Below are 19,157 nucleotides of genomic sequence, written 5' to 3' on the forward strand. Positions count from 1 at the left end.
CAATGACACCGTGCCGGTGTCGATTCATTCTGACCATCAGGGGAGCGATACCCACCTGCCTGGCCTGAATCTACGTGTTACGGCGTCATAACCAACGTGGAACGGGGCCTTCTGATTGGTCCGCGGCGCCTGGCTATATGATAATATCATATTTTACCCCCCGGCCGTGACTTCATGCAATCCCTCGCAGGTCTGATGATTTATTCATGATGTAGACTTTATCACATGTCATATACATGTACATTAAAACATTCATGGACATGTCATATTTGTTGAGGTTACATAGTTCAATATTCATTCTAGAAATGCTACATATACTGACATAATCTGCAAACGGAAATGTTTGGGCCACATTTTTCATTGAAATCTCGTCTTTAAGAATCATCACTTAAAGTCTTGTGAAAAACATTATAACTTGAATATTATGCATAACATCCTAAATAAAATGTTGTAAGCCTACCGTACGCACAGTTACGTGCACAAAAAGCTGATGAAATTATCATACCTCCAATGGGATGCATAATTTATAAGTGGTCATAGCAGTATAAAAACAATACATGTGCTAAACATCCATACCATATGCAACAAGTCGAATATCGACAGGTAAGTAACGGCAGACTTACGGCTTGACGTGGCTATAGGAGACCTCCAAGTCCTTTATGTGACTCAAGCGCTCCATTTTTACTCTACAGCTGTGCGCATCGATATCTTATCATATGCGGAACTGCTCAAATGATCTCCGCTCGTATCCCCATACAGATAACAGACGACATCTTTCCGTCATCTTCACAACACAAAGACAAACCCCAGCAGTAACCGCACCACACCCTTTTGATTACAATGTACCTCTCTTGACAGGGCCTCAATTTGCTTGTTGTTTGCGTGATAAAAAGTGACTGGCAGGGTGAAAACGCGGGCAGGTGGTTAATGTGGCTTTGATTGATGGATTCTCAGATCGGGAATAAAAGGCCAAAGAAGCAGCCAATCAAAGACACACGTATGATCAAGCCACCATTAATAACGCCAATGAACACCTACCTTCCACTCACGAATCCACGTCTCACAAATTCTATTTCAGTCTGTCAGCCATTCATATCATACAATAATTCTATGAATGTAATGTTTGCAAAAGCTATTATGACTTCAGACAGAGTAATAACTTCAGGGCAGCAGAGTTAATGGTTCTAGATGTTATCATGTGGTCCAAAGGTCTGACTGAAAAGTGCATCAGATACTTGGGAAATGCAGCAACCTGTTGAATCTATTGGCTTTGAGAAGTACGACGTAACTCAAGGTGCAGCATAAACATCATACTTAGAAATTGTTTTTGAAAATGTAGAAAGAGTATATATATCAACCTAATGAAGTTATTTTCTCAGCGTAGATAAATTCAGTTTTTGAAGTGCATGTAGATACAAAAAAGATGAAAATGAAATCTAAAATTACAGAATGAAAAAAGTAAAGATAAAGAATTGTGTTTTGGTAATCCCTTGGTGTAGGAAACAGTAAATAATGAGTATGTACACCATGTGTAGAAGATGCATGACTGTGCGTCTGTGATTGCTATGATTGCGCATCCACAGGACTAATTACAAGAAATATTGGCAATTTCCTGCTCCTTCAAGGCAACTGGGAATACTTAAAATTGAGGCAGTTCTTCTTCACTGCTGGTGTTCTGTTATACAAGTCATTAGCCTCTAGCCTGAGACTATACACACACTTGTACATGTATTACCGATAGCTCACCTTTATCCGCGGGGTAACCTATATCCGTTGTTTAAAAAAACAAGGTACTTACTTAGGGATGGGGTAACCTTTATCCGTTGTTTAAAAAAAACAAGGTACTTACTTAGGGATGTTAAGTCAATCGTTGGTGGATTCAAATTGCAATATTTGTTTCAAATCGGTTTCAAGCCACCATCCGTTGACTTGACATTGTACAATTACCCCATTTCTAAAAGCAAGGATTCAATATAGGCTACCCCACGGATAAAGGTAAACTAGACTAAGTGTTACATCCTCTGGAGACTCAAAGTCTGATGGAAAAGGGGAAAAACAGTGGTGATTTGTTTTTACAATGTTTAGGATGTACATGTACACGTTTCACACTCACAGTTGTAACACTTTTTTTTTTTCATTTTCCAGTAACATTCGCTCTACATGTTGTGCTTCTACTTTTTTGGTGGGTAGTTGCATATCTTTACCAGTGTCTCCCAAAAGTAGATAGAATTTGTAATTTTTATGAAATGAGCTGAAGTAAGTGCTGTTATCCATGTGTTTCAGTTAGTGCAGCCCAATATACCATAGGTGCTCTCCTTGGTGCTGACTTACTGTTTGTAATACGTTTTTTAACTACAAAACAGGTTTATGCATCTTTTTCTACCCTACTATAATGAGTTGAAGCATGTGCTGTTATCCATGAGTTTCAGTTATTGCAGCTCAATATATCATATGTGCTGTCCTTGGTGCTGAAGAACTGTTTGTAGTAATTTTTATACCTGCGACAAAACAGGTTTATGCATCTTTTACTACCCTACTATAATGAGTTGAAGCATGTGCTGTTATCCATGAGTTTCAGTTATTGCAGCCCAAAATGGCATAGGTGCTGTCCTTGGTGCTTAAGTACTGTTTGTAGTTGTATTGTTTACCTGCAACATAACAGGTTTATGCATCTTTTTCTACTCTACTATAATAAGCTGTCTTTTCCTGTCTTAGTTCTACATAGTCAAGAAAGATGAGAAAAGCGTAAAATTTATTCATTACAGTAAACTGGTTCTTTGACTCTGTAGTCCAAGGCAAGCAGTACATGTATTAATTATGAACTTAACAATACCTGAATAGCGGAAGGTATATGTCACGTAACAAGTATTCAAACTTCAAAGGACAGGTAAATGTCAAGATCAATTGGGTGGAAACTCCACAGAATTGTATCAAAATGTGCAGAATGTGCTCCAATGAATTATTCACATCTCTTTGTGGAGAAATAATGCTGCCATAAAATATTGCATAAAAGCTGAAAGAGACACCCAATACTGGCTTAGGCTATGTCGATTTGATTGTGTGGATGGCATGCATGCACGCATCAATTTTTTTACAAAAAGTTTCTCAAGTTTCCAAAAATTAAAAAAAAAAAGTTTTAACCATACTTCACTATACTGAATAATGTTATAGAATATCCCATGGTTAAAGGAGATGTAAAATAAGAAAAATGAAGAATCTAATGGTTGGTATATTATATTCTGCGTGTTCAGTTCTTAGTTCAACCTTCCTGAAACCACTTGAATTTCATAATGAATTTGTCTTCATCATTTTTTAATTGCACGCTTGCATCACTTTGGGTTCCCAGATGTCATCCAAATAATCAAATCAACATGACCTTAGTTTGCTAGTGAGATTTGAAAGAAGAAACTGTGGTGTCGCATGGCGTAATGGTAGGGTGTTTGCCGCAGAACCCAGAGGTCCTTGGTTGGAATCCCCTGACATACACCAAAGTTAATCCCTTGGGAAAGGCAGTGCCTTTACACAAATTTCCTCACTTCACTCAAGGGAAAATGAGTACCTAGTTTTAAATAGGATGTTGTATGTAAATGGGGGTCCAGTGTTCAATGACAGCCACAACTCCAGCACATAAAAGAACCCACTGCACTTATCAAAAAGAGTAGGAGCTCTTAATTCCCTGTGTGAGTTTAACAATCAAATCTGTCCCGATATGCAGCTTATACTGTTCAGCACAAGCCTGATGTGTTATGCCATAAGACGGTATACCGTGTATGCAATACAAATACAAACAAACAAAAGCTGCTGTTTCTAATGACGGTGTGTTGTTAGAAACATTCCCATGGGCCACAATGTCCTTGACATGTACATCACTCACGAGAAAACATGAATAATTTAGTAGTAAAAGCTCTGGTATGAAGGCCAACCATTACTATCACAATCACTTCTCTATTGGTTCATATGATAGGTGCAACAATGCATCTATCAGCCCCCCCCCAAAAAAAAAATTCAAGCACTGCTGATTATTGTGGTAAATAAGGATGGATAACAAGGTTGGATCAGGGGTGACTGAAAAAAAATGAGTGTATCAGGGATAAAAAAAATCATTATATTGATAATTACATGTATAACAAAAATCTGCATAGGAGTGTTGATAGAAAAAAAAGATGACAGAAGAAAATGTATACTATACACTGTTTGAGAAACAACAACACTGCAGCTGCATTATTTTCACATTTCTACACAATTTTCCTTAGTCAAACAGTCATGCCCATCTTTAAAAATTTGACTTTAGTTTAGAAATTTGGCTAAGTTAGGACAGGTACAAAATACATAGATTTGAATAAATAATTGAAATTTCAAATCAAAATACAGAACATTTGAGTTGTTCCCTATGCATGATGAACTCCCAAGCAACAAAATCCCCAAATCTCACATAACCCTTATTAGTGATCCGGGATTGTGCAGGTAAGGTCTACGTTGTCAGTCACGGAGGCTTACGTGGTATTTACATCCCCAGTGGCTGTCAACACGACCTTCAAGCGAGTGTAGGACAAGACTACAATTAACTATTTACATCAAGCAAATAACATATAATATCATCGAATGTGGACATACTCTGTTAAGGGATGTTCAACTGAAGTTATGTTGAAGGAATGTTGATGCATACATATAGGTTGAAATAAAAATAATTTTCATTTTCTGTTGGATATGATTATCTCATATTCATACGTTTCATTAGATTGCATTATTCATACATTGTTGATTTGACTATTTTATATGTTTCCATTGACATAATTGATGACATATTATTATGATTGTTGTATTTGCTGGATGGTTCCTATACTTTTGTTGAATAAAAAATTTGAAAAAAAATAAAAACATTAAATTTTGAATTTCACTGCATAATAAATTAATATTAAATGTAACAAATGTTCTCAAGGTTTTTAACATATTTCATAGTGTTTCTGATAATTTTTCCTCAAAAAAGTTGTTTTGATAAATTTACCAATCAATCTGATGCTTCTTAGTTTCATACAAAAAATTCACATCTTACAGAATTCAAATTGTACAGAATATAAAGTTCTACATAACAAGCCACAGAATTCAAATCATACAGAATATAAAGTTCTACATAACATTTTTAGCCACAGAATTCGAATCGTACAGAATATAAAGTTCTACATAACAAGCCACATATCAGACTGTTTTATATCACCTACAAACACTCTCACCAGGCTATTATATCAAGATGGACACCCCTGAGATCAAAGCTTGCTATTGATTTCCATTAGTAGCGCTGGTACAAACACAGCAAAACTTAACACCATCCCAGCAGGCTTGACCTGACTGTAACTCAAACATACATTTTATGTACTTTACATGACAGGAATACAGTCAATACAGCCTACAGAATAACACTCCTAGAACACTAGAAATAATAATTATTGTAACAGCTCATTCAATAGATGTCATAAAGTGGAGAAACAGTAAGGACTTACTGTGGAGTGTTTCCATCCATTGGTACGAGCCAGAATGGCTACAGAACCCCCGGTAACTACTTTAGATATTACTGGCAGCACAGCTTTAAGTGTAGGGTTTCTCGGTAAAGCTAAATGTGGTTTATGTTTACTAAGTCACTGATGGAAGAGGCTGAGCCTAGTTGATACATTTGTCACACAATACCAAGAACTACCAAATAGAACTGGGGAAAAGTCACCAGCGGTACTACTAGGAGTGTCTTAGGCCAATGTTTTGAAACAGAAATTGCAACAAATTTCCAAGACAAAATGATTATATTGATTAAAAAGAAAGACTAAAATGTTGATTTAAAATTATTTGTTTTTTCATCTTTAAACTTGATGTCAAATGGCTTGCTACAAGAAATATCTAAGTTTCCAGGATTTAATTCAATAGTTAACATGTACAACTTTCTTTTGTGCATTTTTTTTCCAGCCTCATTCATCTTTACTGACTGCCATGATTTCTGATCGATGACGACAAATGAAAAAGATCAACAGCTGGAAGCAGACTCTCATGATTAGTCTGACATTCTGTCTGAAAAATAATTGGCTTCAGTTCACATATTATAATAAGCCTTTAAGAGGATTACTGCACATTTCAGCAAGATATCAAACTTTTCTCTTCGGTAAATGCACTCAATTTATGCGGGGATTTAATTTCGCAGTAGCAGAAAAATGGAGTGTTCACAATGGTTTTGAGTTTGCGGTAACACCATCCCGCAAACTTCAATGCATTTACTGTAACATTACTCTACAGTAACTGTAGTCTGAATTATGTACTGTAATGAAAAAGCCAGAGGCTTTATGAACTGCTAGTCGGAAAACCACTTACTGGTTTCTTGGAAAGGGTGATACCAATGGATAGTACATACATCCCAATTTTGATTTTGATTTTGACAATGCTGGCGTGATCAACTGTCACTGATCTAACCGTATCTACTGAGTACATTTTAGTACAGTGCGACTTAAATGTCCACCATGGTGTTATACATTAGGTTGTATATGGAGCAATGAATGAATGCAAACTAAGAAAAAATGTCTTGTATAATGTATTTGTGTGTCTACACCATAGCAAGTACCTCAAACATTTCATTTATACAGTGTCAATGTATCACTTTCATGTAGACAAGAGGGGGTGTCGACATAGGCTGAACAAGCAGAGACTGAAGGAAAATGCTGTGGTTTTTAGTTTGCGGTGAAGCTGCCACTGCAAAAACCACGAACATAAAAACACCACAAAATCTACATTTACGGTATCTAACCCCATAACTGAATACAAATTTGGTACCAAACAGCCACCTTATCACCCTTGCGAGCATGTATATTCTGAACAGTCCCCTTGCTTGCAGTCTGGGCTCACAGCTGGGAGCTAAAAGTGACTGGCATGCCAGACTGTCCTTGGGTTGAGCGGGTCCTGTCACTAAGGCCACACTGACTTATTTTATGGATGACATCCACTCGCATTGATTTTCGCCTGTTCTCCAAAATAAAAATGTCCCCACATGTCACCCCATATCGTAAACTAGTACAAATCTACTTAATCAGAATTTCATGCTTCCTGGAGGACCTAACTCTCAAAGGTAGGGGGCACATGGTCAGGGCTAAGGGCCACTGGGACCTTGTTCCTTCTTTAAACAAGAATGGCAATACAAACATCATTGGAATGGCAACGACTGTCTCATATAGTCTTATCCTTACCGGAGGTGAAAACAAGACAAACCAAGCATGTGAAAGAATAGTCTGGATTAATTGTCCTATGGTTAAGCAGCACTTTCTATTTTTGCTGGAATTTTCTTTTTTTTTTGCCTGCGCCCTTTAGTTTTGGGGTCTCCAGATGATGTTATCCATAAAATTAAGATGCTGTGGCCTAAACTCTCCTCTTCAGCACACAATCACATATACCACTGGTAATCTTATCTACTACTGATTATATTTCCTCATTTTTCAAGCATTGATATCCTGGAGGGACAATAGACAGATGTAATATGAACTGAAGCCAATCATTTTGCCGACAGGATGTCAGACTAATTTTGAAAATCTGCTCCCAGGTGTTGATCTTTTTTCATCTGTCAACTCTACTCAGCAATGACATTCAGTGGTGATAAAATGTGGCTGCAATGAGTGTAACCAATATGGACTGTAGCACTTTTATCCATAGGGTAACCTAATATAGCTGCATGTATATCCGTTGCTTTTAAAAACAAGATATTTGGGGATACTGTAAATGCAGAAACTTTCGCGATGGTTTAATGTTTGTGCTTTTTGCAGTGGCTGCTTTGCCGCAAACTGTGACCGCAAGCATTTTTCTAAGGCAATAACATACTACAGTGCATGGTGCTAGCGCGAACTTAAAACCGCAGCAAAAAGTCCTTTTCCCTGCTACTGCGGAATTAAATCCCCACAAACTTAAATGCATTTCACAGTCGATGATCATCACGTCGATGATCGTTGGTTTCAAATTTCAACGTTTTTAGTATATTTGCATTTAAAACTACCTCCCGTCAACTTGAAGTGCCTACATACCCTGTTTTGAAAAACAACGGATATAGGTTACCCGGGGGATAAAGGTGAACTAGCATTAAATACATGAAACTATAATTATACGGTTCTTTCAGTACTTTAAATATTACATTCATTTTAATTTCCAGTGTCTGTACATTATACCTGCATGTGATCTAGATTGAAGATAATCCGACCTTAAAAATGAATAGAAAGCAATTCCATCTCATGGATGTGTACTTAAAATTTTGCATATCTATGTTATTGTTACATATCTAATTTTGAATATAACATCATCAATGCAATTCATCAACTAAAAGCAATAAACTTAAGTCGCAGTAAATGTTGACTGTCAATCTGAAGATGTATTATCATTATAACAATATTCTGGGACCTGAACAGACATGCAATCTTGGCAAGTGCATTAAAATAAATGGAGTTTTGAAGTACTGACTCAGAGTATTATTCTCCGATTGTGACGTGTACAATAGTCTCCCAAATTATCCCGGAGTTTTGCTTTATTCCTGGAGACATCTAATTGCAATCTACACATCAATTACCTTTTGATATACCATACTTGCAAATGTTAATTCATTTGATTAATCTATTTTCAAATGATTAAGGTTTGTCCGGAAATAATCTGGAAGTCCAAAATTAACCTGGAGGGTGTTAATTACTTTATTCTTTTATTGCCAAATCTCAGAAGTCTTGAAACATTATCTGAATAACTTGAAAAAAATAATTTCTTCTTTTTTTTACCCTTAGGAAACATCCTGCATCTATGTCAAAAATGGGGCCGCCTTTCTAGTTTAACAATGCATTGCTTTTACATTTTGTAGTCACAATGGCATCTAATAGTATTATCCTGAGCATCACACAAGACCCTCACCTCAGGCAAGGACCTTGTGTGATGCTCAAGTGCACAAGTGAAACTGAAAAAGAACCCTGTTGAGGTATTATCCCCCAAAGACTCACAACCTTGCAATTGTTTCACAGCCATCTGACATCCAGTCGTTAGACTCTGAGTACTAGTCCACTCTCTCCTTAATTTCATTATAGATAGCAGGAAATCTAACCCTAGAATCAGCTCAGTATGAACCTGCAATACCAATGAACCCATTAGAGAGCAAACCACAGTCCTGCGCGACTATATTTTTTCATTATATAGACGTGCAAATTTCAGGGATCACAGAGGGAAAATTGGTTTATGCATTCGGGTGCTGATTTTTAAAAATCCAATACAGCTGACTTATGGCAAGTGCTTCAAAAGGTTGTTGTGTGTTAAGGCATTCTATTAATCATGCCTACAAGTTTTCCCTAGTATCATGTTCATCATTTGGCGGATGCAGAGTGTTTCATCTCCCTCCCCGGCTACCCATCTTCTTGACAGGTACTTGGGGATTTGACAGCTCACACAGGTAAATGTCAAATGTAGCCAAATGCATTTAAAGTGGGTAAAAGTTTACAGTGAACTCTACTGCAACAATCATGTTCACATATTTCACAGTTATGCATTTGGCTTACATTTGACATTCATCAAGTTGTTTTTGACGACTATTTGTTTCAAAATGCACACTAATCATATTGGTTTTAGCTGTCAGAATGCACACTAGTCATCTTGATTTTAGCTGTCAAAATTTACACTTTAAATATCATCTTGATTTTAAGATGTCAAAATGCACACTAATCATCTTCAACTTTAGCTGTCAAAACGCACACTTAACATCTTGATTTTTTTAGCGGTCAAAATGTACACTAATTGAGCTCTACTTTTATGAGAATACGTACTTTAGGACTTGCTGTATCTTTCAAAAATTCATAGTGAATAAACTATGCCTCAAGAGCATCACACAAGGTCATTGCCTCATATACACTGAATATTAGAGAGAATATGAGGTCATTTGTGGTGTTTGGGCAGAGTCCAAAAAAACGTTCGAGTTGAGAGAGGTTTTCAGTCCCAATGGCACTTTCTACGCATATAGACAGCCACTGCCTCTGTGAAAATTCAAGCGTCTCAGACGGCGAAACGCCGTTTGCGACAACCGTCCAAGGCGTCTTAAATTATTGGGACGCTTTGGACGGTTACGGCGGCGGACGGCATGGGACGGGCTTTTGAACGCCCGACGAAACGTCCAAGACGGTCCGAACGGCATAACAAACGCTTGGACGCGTCTAGATTGGCACTTTAGACGCGTCCGGTCGGACGTTCGGGACGTCCGAGACGGCGTCTGAAAGCGGGCAGCCGGACGCTCCCGCGCTCCGTCGGGCGGGCCCCCCGCTGGGAACAGACGTCTCTGCGGACGGACCAGACGCCGATTGCGACGGACGTAAATGACGTAATCCAGGCTGCTGGGACGGATCGGACGCCGGTTGCGACGGGCATAAACGGCGTAATCCAGGCCGCTGGTACGGGCGGTAGCCTCCACCACGCCTTCCCACGGGGGGTACAGATCGTAAAATTCGACAGAAAATGGAATGAAAGGCCAAGAGGCTGTCATCGCTATATTATTAAAGGTTAATATCTGGGCCAAACTCCTAGCAAAATATTTTTTCTTCAAGACACAGTTTTAGTTAGTTAGTCAGGCAGTTACGGTAGAAACTCATAACGGGCTGGTCATTTAATTTGGAACGTGCGTAGACGGCTGCCCGGACGCCGTTTCTGACGCCGTCCGGTCACGGCTATAATTTTATGGCCTGTTGGGACAAGCGTTGCCACATACCAAACAAACAAATATTCAGCCAGGCAGTGAATTGTAGAAGACCACCCACCACCGGGCCGTCAGGTTTAGCTAAAATCAAACACAACTTGAACAAATTTCTTCGTAAATTGTTTACACGTACTCCGCGGCGTTTAATCAACTTTGCTACATGTACGAAACTCAATCCGGCCTTCAATCGTGTCCGCGGCTTTTTGTGCCGCCGTGCCGACACGTTACATCAGAATGGACGAGCCCACATAACATCAAGGGTAAATACAGGACGTTTGAAATTTTCTATCGTAAATTTTAATTGCACCAGTATTTGCTAAAGACTGGATATATAAATGTGAAATAACGTTAAATTTTCTACAAAGATCATAAGTCATTTTTTTTTTATTTCGAGGTAGCGAAATAAAGTCTTCCGTTTCATAAGTTCCTAACCCCAAGTAGTTGGAAGAGCCGACTAAGATTTTGATTGGCACCGGCAAAATCGGTAGGTGCTATCTCATTATCTGTTGTCTAAATCTACATTTTAACAGCATTATCATTCTTAATAGAAACAACAGATATTTTTTACAAGTATTCTACAACGTGTTCATAATTCTTTTTATTTTGTGGCATCAAAACAAGATCCTAAATTTTATCATTTCTTCGCGTATGTGGGGAGGGCACCCGTAACAACAAGTCGTCGGTAAACTTTGCAACAGATGATTGTACAAAAAATTAGAATAAAATGCGAAGTATTCACTTACCGGCGCCTGCAAAGTATCGACAATCAGCTAACGGAAGAACCGCTGCTTCTTTTGACGTCTGTCACATCTGTGATTTCTGCTGTCCAAGGTTTGCTGCTTCGAGTAAGTAGTATAATTTTTCCCCCTTGTCGGCGCACGACAAATAATTTTTGTACATTCTTTTAAGTATAAATAACGGATACAGTCATCGCCGTAAACCCAACCTCAGCACAATGTCGTACAAACATCAGCTGCTACGTCTAGACGTGAAGTCCTTGGTCCAAAAGTGCGCAAAATTTAACAAACGGACATGAAATCCACAGAAATAGTCACCTTCTGAACATAAGTCCTGCAACCGCCGGAGTGTTCAACGGTCTGAAATTCGAATTCACCCGCTGAAATTGGCGCATGTGCAGAAGTTAAAAACGTCATGTTTCCCGTGGGGATCATAAGAAAAGACGCAGCCGTCTGCCGGCGTCGGGTGACTAAGTATTTTATAGCCCCATCAGTGGCCGTCTCCGACGGCAATGGAAGGTCTTTCAGCCGTTCGGGCGTTCACCATAAAAACTGACAGAACGGCACGGACGCTCACGATGTGTCCGCGGCCGTTTCGGACGGCAATGAACGCGTCCAGAACGTCTGAAATGCGCTCGGACGCCATTGGACGCTTGTAGACGCCGTCCGGGCAGTTTCGGACGCTTGAATTTTCACAGAGGAGCTTTTTATTTCCGATCCAGCAAAGTAGCAAAATACAGACGTGCCAATCCAGGTAATACATCAAAAGCATTATGTACTACGTGACCTTTCGTCAGACTTCTAAGAATGACTGATGATGAACGTTTCCACCATCACGTGGCTGCTCTTTAAAGACACAAGTCTACCAGCAAAGTTCAAAACCACAGAGGGCTATAAACGGAGCATGCATAGGTGAAGATATGCCAAGAATGATGGATTTTAGGTTTGTTGCCATGGCAATGTGAGCAATATTAACAGCTGTGGATACTGACAAGCGGTCCCTACTCCTCAAGTCGAGCAGCTGTGGGAGCTTGAGGCAATGGCCAGCAGGTGCAACAATCTGTGTGATTTCCCGAACTTCTGATAACTCACAAAAATGCATAGTGCATCAGGAAAGGTGGATAGCCTTCAACTGTGCAGTCACATAAGTTTTATATGTTGATCATGTCGCCATATCCTTCTAAAAGCTTTGAGAATACTGAGTGTAAATATAGTAACACATAAGGCCACACCAATTTAATTTCTTGGTTCACGGATTTTTTCATAAAAAATATGGAGCGAGAGGGCAAAATAAAAATAAAAATAAAAATTGTAAAATGGTTGGGGTAAAGGTAACGACTAATCCAAAACATAAAGAAAAAAAAGTTTTCAGCTTGAAAAAAGTACAAAAACACTATCATTGTACAGTAACAGCACCTGTACCCACACTTTAAGGCCACACCAATTTAATTTCTTGGTTCACGGATTCGCTCGCTCCTATTTTTTGGAAAAAAAAATAAAAATAAAAATTACCACTCAGCAACTTTTCACCATTAATGAAGCCATTCAGCAACTTTCTGGTGTAGCAAATTGGCCTTTATATTAAAAGCTCCTTAAAGTGTGGGTACAGGTGCTGTTACTGTACAAAAATAGTGTTTTTGTATTTTTTTCAAGCTGAAAACTTTTTTCTTTGTGTTTTGGATTAGCCGTCACCTTTACCCCAACCATTTTACAATTTTTATTTTTATTTTTATTTCGCCCTCTCGCTCCATATTTTTTATGAAAAAATCCGTGAACCAAGAAATTAAATTGGTGTGGCCTAAGGAGCCTATAATATAAAGGCCAATTTGCTACACCAGAAAGTTGGTGAATGGCTTCATTAATGGTGAAAATTTGCTGAGTGGTAATTTTTATTTTTTTCTCCAAAAAATAGGAGCGAGCGAATCCGTGAACCAAGAAATTAAATTGGTGTGGCCTAATGAGTACATAGGATGGGAGGGAGCTAAAATTATAGGAAAGCTATGATTGCATCCTTTGTAATTTGCAATAATCATTATTTCAAGAATAGAAAGCTCGATAATCAATCTCTAAGTCAATCATCAAACTACCTGTTGCATTTCTGTTAAGGATATTTTTGGATATCAGTCAAAGAGTGCTATAATTTGCAATACATGTAATTTAGAAGTTGACCAGGAAAAGACTCTGACAAGTACTAGAAATTAAACCTCAACATGAATGATCATTTCTGAATCAACACAAACTGGCAAAGAAGAAATATCTAGTTGCTAAATTTCTTTTCATTGACCCACTGACACTAAACTTACCATACACCAATCAGAATAGCTAATGACAAATAAAATCATAAGCCACCAACACAATCACAAGTAAGGCCTTTAGGGTATATGTGGCTAACTGGGATCCTCTCCGAGGATGAACTGAACTGAACTGGGATGCCATGTACATGTATAGAGATTTACAGGTCCAAAGGGTCAGACCCTGTCTGATGACATACCATCGACCTGCTATATTTAGTGCTACATGTCGGTGAAGTTTGTTCTGGAGAACAAGCTATGGACAAGCCTGGTGCAAGTGACTGTTTTGGTTTATAGACAAAGCAAACAAAAAGATAATGCTAGTTCACCTTTATTCACAGGGTTACCTTAGTATATATCCGTTGTACCTGAAAACAGGATATTTAGGGACATTGTTTCAGATTCCTTTTTTTTTCAATATAATGCAGTTTGAAACAGTCAGTCAATTTGATATCCTGAAATACCCTGGTGTTATAATATGAATACAACGGATAAAGGTTACCCTGCAAATAAAGGTGAACTAGCATTACAAATTAGGACATAGTCAAAGTTGTTCCAGCTTAAAGTGAACTCCTTCAATTATACACCTGCTAGTGGACTTTCATCAAACAAGACCTACTCTTTGCATCATTGAAATAACATTTCCTAAAACTTGCCTTGAAGTTCGTTAATTATCAAACAAAGAAATCTCATACCGATCATGTATGTCATCATCATCGTGATCACTGTCGGTGAGAACATCAACAGACGATGTAGGCCGAGCCATTGTTGGTAAGTCCAAACAACAAGTGTGCCATTATTAGCTCTGTCACAGTGAAGTGTAGGGTCAGTTTGTGTTATTCTAAATGTTGGCAATGGCTGCAGATCATCATGATAACAGATCATATTACATCGCAGCGAGGAAGGAAGTCTGAAATGTCATCTGTTTGAGAAGCATCTGTTCAGTGACTTCACTTTAGATCAATGATGTACCAGACATATTTAGTTTAACTATGAAATTCATATAATACGTCAAATTTTCTTGATGACTATGGGCCTTCTGTTTCAACAGAACTTCATACATCTGAACATTTTCCATTGGAAACATTTTTTTTCTTTTATACTAGTAACTTATGAGTAACTTATGAGTAACTTGTTATAATCAATGCTTAGTTCACCTTAATTCATGAGGTAACCATTATCCGTTGTATCTAAAAGCATCGTATTTACAGATATGAACCGTCAATGACTGGCTGTTTCAAAATCACTGAATACTTTGCCTCTATGTATAACGGATGTAGATAACCCTGCAGATAAAAGTGAACTAGCATAAGATATCTAAAAAGTAAGAGTTTTTAAGAGTTTTTAGCTGAAAGTATGCAAATTAGGTCAACTGGAAACGTTCTTCAAGATACAGGCTTGCTTCTTGCCTTTTACAATTTTTGGCAGAAAAGTCAACCTATTCTCAGACATCATCTTGCTGTGAATTGGCAATGAGAGACTTTGGTCATTTTGTACAAATTTGCGTGTTGTATAGATACAATGTGCTATCAATAGGTGAACTTCATTGTTTTGGTCAATAGGCCTTGCAAATTATTTTTGGCAGGCATCAAATGTATTTTAGCTGCTGCTGAATGAAATTGTTTTAAGTTCTTTCTTTCTATCTTTCAGAATCTTTTATTCTAATATATATTTAATGTGCATCTTAAGGGTGGTCCCTTTAGTTAGTTTTGACTGATTTTCAAGGGTTTGAATTTCACAATATCATAGTCATACAACTCATTACATGGGTCAGCCTACATTGTAGGTACATTTTGTATATGTACAGCTTGTGCTGGTAAATGACTGACCCACAAAAATGCAGACAGACATACACAGAATTCATTACAATAGACATTACAATTATAACAATATAAAATATAAAATAACCATATAATGTGTCTTTAGAAATATCACGGAAGCTGATCTATACATAGTGTCTCCAATTCTATTGTATGACCTTGGAATCTGGGTCACAAAGGACACAGAGGTCAAAGCACTAAATCGACATGTGAGCCGTCCATGCCATACTAGACCACATCTACTTGATTAATGGATGAGTGTCACCCCCTCTAGCATATTCATTATGAAATACAATAAACCACAGGACTCTGTCATGCTCTTCTGTCATTTCTTAAGCTGGTATCATATAACCCTGTTACCAGGGGACTGACCACTAGATATGTCTGAGTGGTGATGAAAGTGTGTAATACAGAAATGCCACGAACCTGAATATCCTACTGTAAATTTGTTAATTTTTGCTTGGACTTAATATGGCAGAAAAAAGGGGAAAGAACTTTTTTTGCAAACTGTATCAATTCAATAAAAAACATATTCAAGGCACCATGATTTCAAGGTATGACATGATACCCCAAAAAACATTTTAAAAATCATAAGGACATCAAGCATTCAGACTACATTACATGCATTACAGTTCCCATCTCCTTGTATTAATGGCATATGATTAGGCTCAATCAATAAACCTACTTATTATCAGCCATTAAAATCTTGCCTATTTTCAATTCTTCACATCAATGACAAGCTGAGTGCTTATTCTACATGAAAAGTACATCTTACCTTAGTGCTAGTAAAGTGGTTCTTCATACATAATTCATAAACATTGAGTAATATCTCACACAACATTTGAATACTCTGAAAAGCTTTTAGCTCTCTCCTCCTGGACTTATATCAAGACATAATCAATACAATAAAAAGTGTTGCATACTTATGGAACACCAAACTGTGAAAAGGTTCATTTGCTGAGGCCACACTAATTGCATTTGTTGCTTCTCAGATTCGCCTGTCCATTTTTTTCATTTTCAAAAGAAAGAAAATTTAAGTCCTGAGAAAAAAATTGATACATGTTTAGCTCAAAAACCTGTAAATATTACCACATACTTCAGCATCAATGTATATGCATAATTTCAGTCTAAAAACAATGCCTAAAATTTATTCAGAAAATGTAGTCACAAATCAAAGGAAGGGATTCATTGCATAAAACGTGCCACTAAACTCCTCTGGTTGTTCTTTTTTGTGTTATTTAAGCCATATATTATTCACCACAGACCTTTTGAAAAAAATGTTCTTTTTTTTTTACATGTCAGTTCAATTTTTTTCTGAAAAAATATGAGAAGCAACAAATATATATGTTTCGGCCTTTTAATAGTCAGGAATTAAAAGACTGACACAAATAACCAAGGAAATTATGTAGACAACAGCTTTGTCATACTGTGACAGCCATGTAATCTCTTAAGTATAATATGTCTGATGATATGTGCCCTGTGGGCCTTGATGTCTAATATTACATAAAGATTGTATGTATCTCCAGGAGTATGACATCACATATCACCTCCTGCATATGCTCTAAATTGTTAAGCTGACATGGAACAGATGTTTAAGCAGTGTGAAATAGTGCTCTGCAACCTGTTTTAGCAATAAAAGCAGTGTTTAATTCATGGATGATATAATTCTAATATCATAGGGACTCTGGAGTGGCCATTTACAGACTGTGTGCATAGTGGCTGCAATGTGTTTTTGCCATAAGATTGAACTTCACAATTTTGGTTGACATATATTTAAACTTTGTACAAGGTCATTTTAATGAAATAAGAGGAAATGTGAGATAAAATCAATCATATGAATAATGTACGACTGGTACTAGATACTACAAAAATATATCTAGTCTATTTCAATCTGCCAAAATAAGTGTTGCAATGCAAAAATATGATATATCAATTCTTTCTATTAGCATGTAATACTTGTCATTTCCTACAATGACATATTGATTACATTACCATTTATATGTACTTCTGAAGACAAAAATCAAAGTTAATCTTTAAATCTTAAAGCTAATGACAAGCTTTAACCTTCAGGAAGAAAAAAATGCAACCGAGAAAAATGGTCACCTTTAAGTCACAAGCCACAATTCATTAATAGATAGTTTGTATTCACCTACATTTGAATATAAGAAATTGTGAATTGTTAATCAATGCACAATGCAGCTGCATTATGTTCACCAGAAGTAATTTAATGCTGACGTTATTTTCTAGGGGACTTGTATTGTAACAAAGTGATTCTGTATTCTCCACACAGCATCAATGAAACAACCAACAACTTAGTTTGCTGTGGATGCCAGGAGGCACTTAACACAATCAGAACATCCATAGAGGTTGAAAACCGTACGGGAATAAATGACATATAGTAATGTGCATTCTACCTCCAGGCCGAATTTTTACTTAAAAGAAAAAAAATGCGGGAAACCCGACGGCGATTCTGATTCCAGGAACAACCACGTTACTTGCAACCACAATTTACAACCTCGCAAAATCGCGCTGTAAAAAATCCAACACGTGTGTTTTCAACACAATCGTCGCCTCACCATATGGTCTTTCCCAACGACACACATGTAAATTGTAACCTACTATAAATACAGTAGATTTCTACCTTACTGAATATTTTCCAGGAAAATACCATCTTCATTTCACGTACTAGATTTCATCCGTGTTGTTTACACATCTCCACTTACTTGCAAAACCGCGCTATAAGATTCCAGCACGTGTGTTTGTAACACAATTGGCCTCACCATATGGTCTTTTCTAACGACACACGTGTAGATTGTAACCTATTATTTATATCTGTACCGTACATTTTCCCGGAAAATGCCATGTTCATTTCACGTTGATTTCATCTGGTATGTTGTTTACATATGTCATCTCCATGCCAACGAACTACAGTGCAGTTTCCTGCCATCCACACGTACTAAAAACAATCCCTGTAGTATTTCAGGCCTGGAAAAAATCCTGAAAAGATAGTCACTCACCTGTCCTCGTCTTGACTGGCGTACTCGCCGAGGATGAGATCCCTGAAGCGGTACCGAGGCGGAAGGGGAGGCACGCCGGTTACAGGGCTGTCCGCCATGTTCGCCGAGATGCTGTTGATCTCCAGTCTACGCTAGGGACGACGGGAACATCACAGTCAGCAAGGACAATCTAATAACCGTTAAATAACGACATTTCCTCCGAACAAACGTTTAAATTTAGTTCACTCCGCCATGCATACGTAGGTCTGCTTTTCTTCTCTGTTGTGTCCAACGTAGGACGCCCAAGCGCTGTATATTCACCCCAGTCTACGCTATAGCGACGATGGGAACATCACAGTCAGCAAAGACTATCTAACGTCAATAATAACATTTCCTCCCAACTAACGTTAAAGCATTAGGTCACCCCGACATGCAAATGTTGTTCTTCTATTCTTCTCTCCTGTGTCAAATTTAGGACGCCGAAGCGCTGTATATTTGATCGCCGGTAGAAGCAAATATTTTCCACAGCAGCAAAGAAGAACACAGGATCAATATGCAATCTTAAAAGCCTCGTGTCAATTCATGAT

General features: G+C 37.8%; 1 protein-coding gene across 14 annotated transcripts in view; it reads right to left on the reverse strand.

Moving 5' to 3' along the window:
- The window catches only part of LOC118421649 (potassium channel subfamily T member 2-like), a 151,816-nt gene that overhangs the window by 91,307 nt on the left and 41,352 nt on the right, over nt 1–19,157 (reverse strand). For 11 of the 14 annotated variants that reach the window (XM_035829069.1, XM_035829071.1, XM_035829070.1 and 8 more), the window contains one exon: nt 18,592–18,717. In XM_035829069.1, coding sequence (XP_035684962.1) covers nt 18,592–18,717 — 126 coding nt within the window. Of the gene's footprint in view, nt 1–623; nt 783–5,498; nt 5,534–14,449; nt 14,579–18,591; nt 18,718–19,157 lie in introns of those variants that run through there. The other 3 variants (XM_035829082.1, XM_035829084.1, XM_035829083.1) reach the window with 3 other exon arrangements.

The sequence above is a fragment of the Branchiostoma floridae genome, chromosome 8 (assembly GCF_000003815.2).
Source record: "Branchiostoma floridae strain S238N-H82 chromosome 8, Bfl_VNyyK, whole genome shotgun sequence".
Classification (NCBI taxonomy): Eukaryota; Metazoa; Chordata; class Leptocardii; order Amphioxiformes; family Branchiostomatidae; genus Branchiostoma; species Branchiostoma floridae.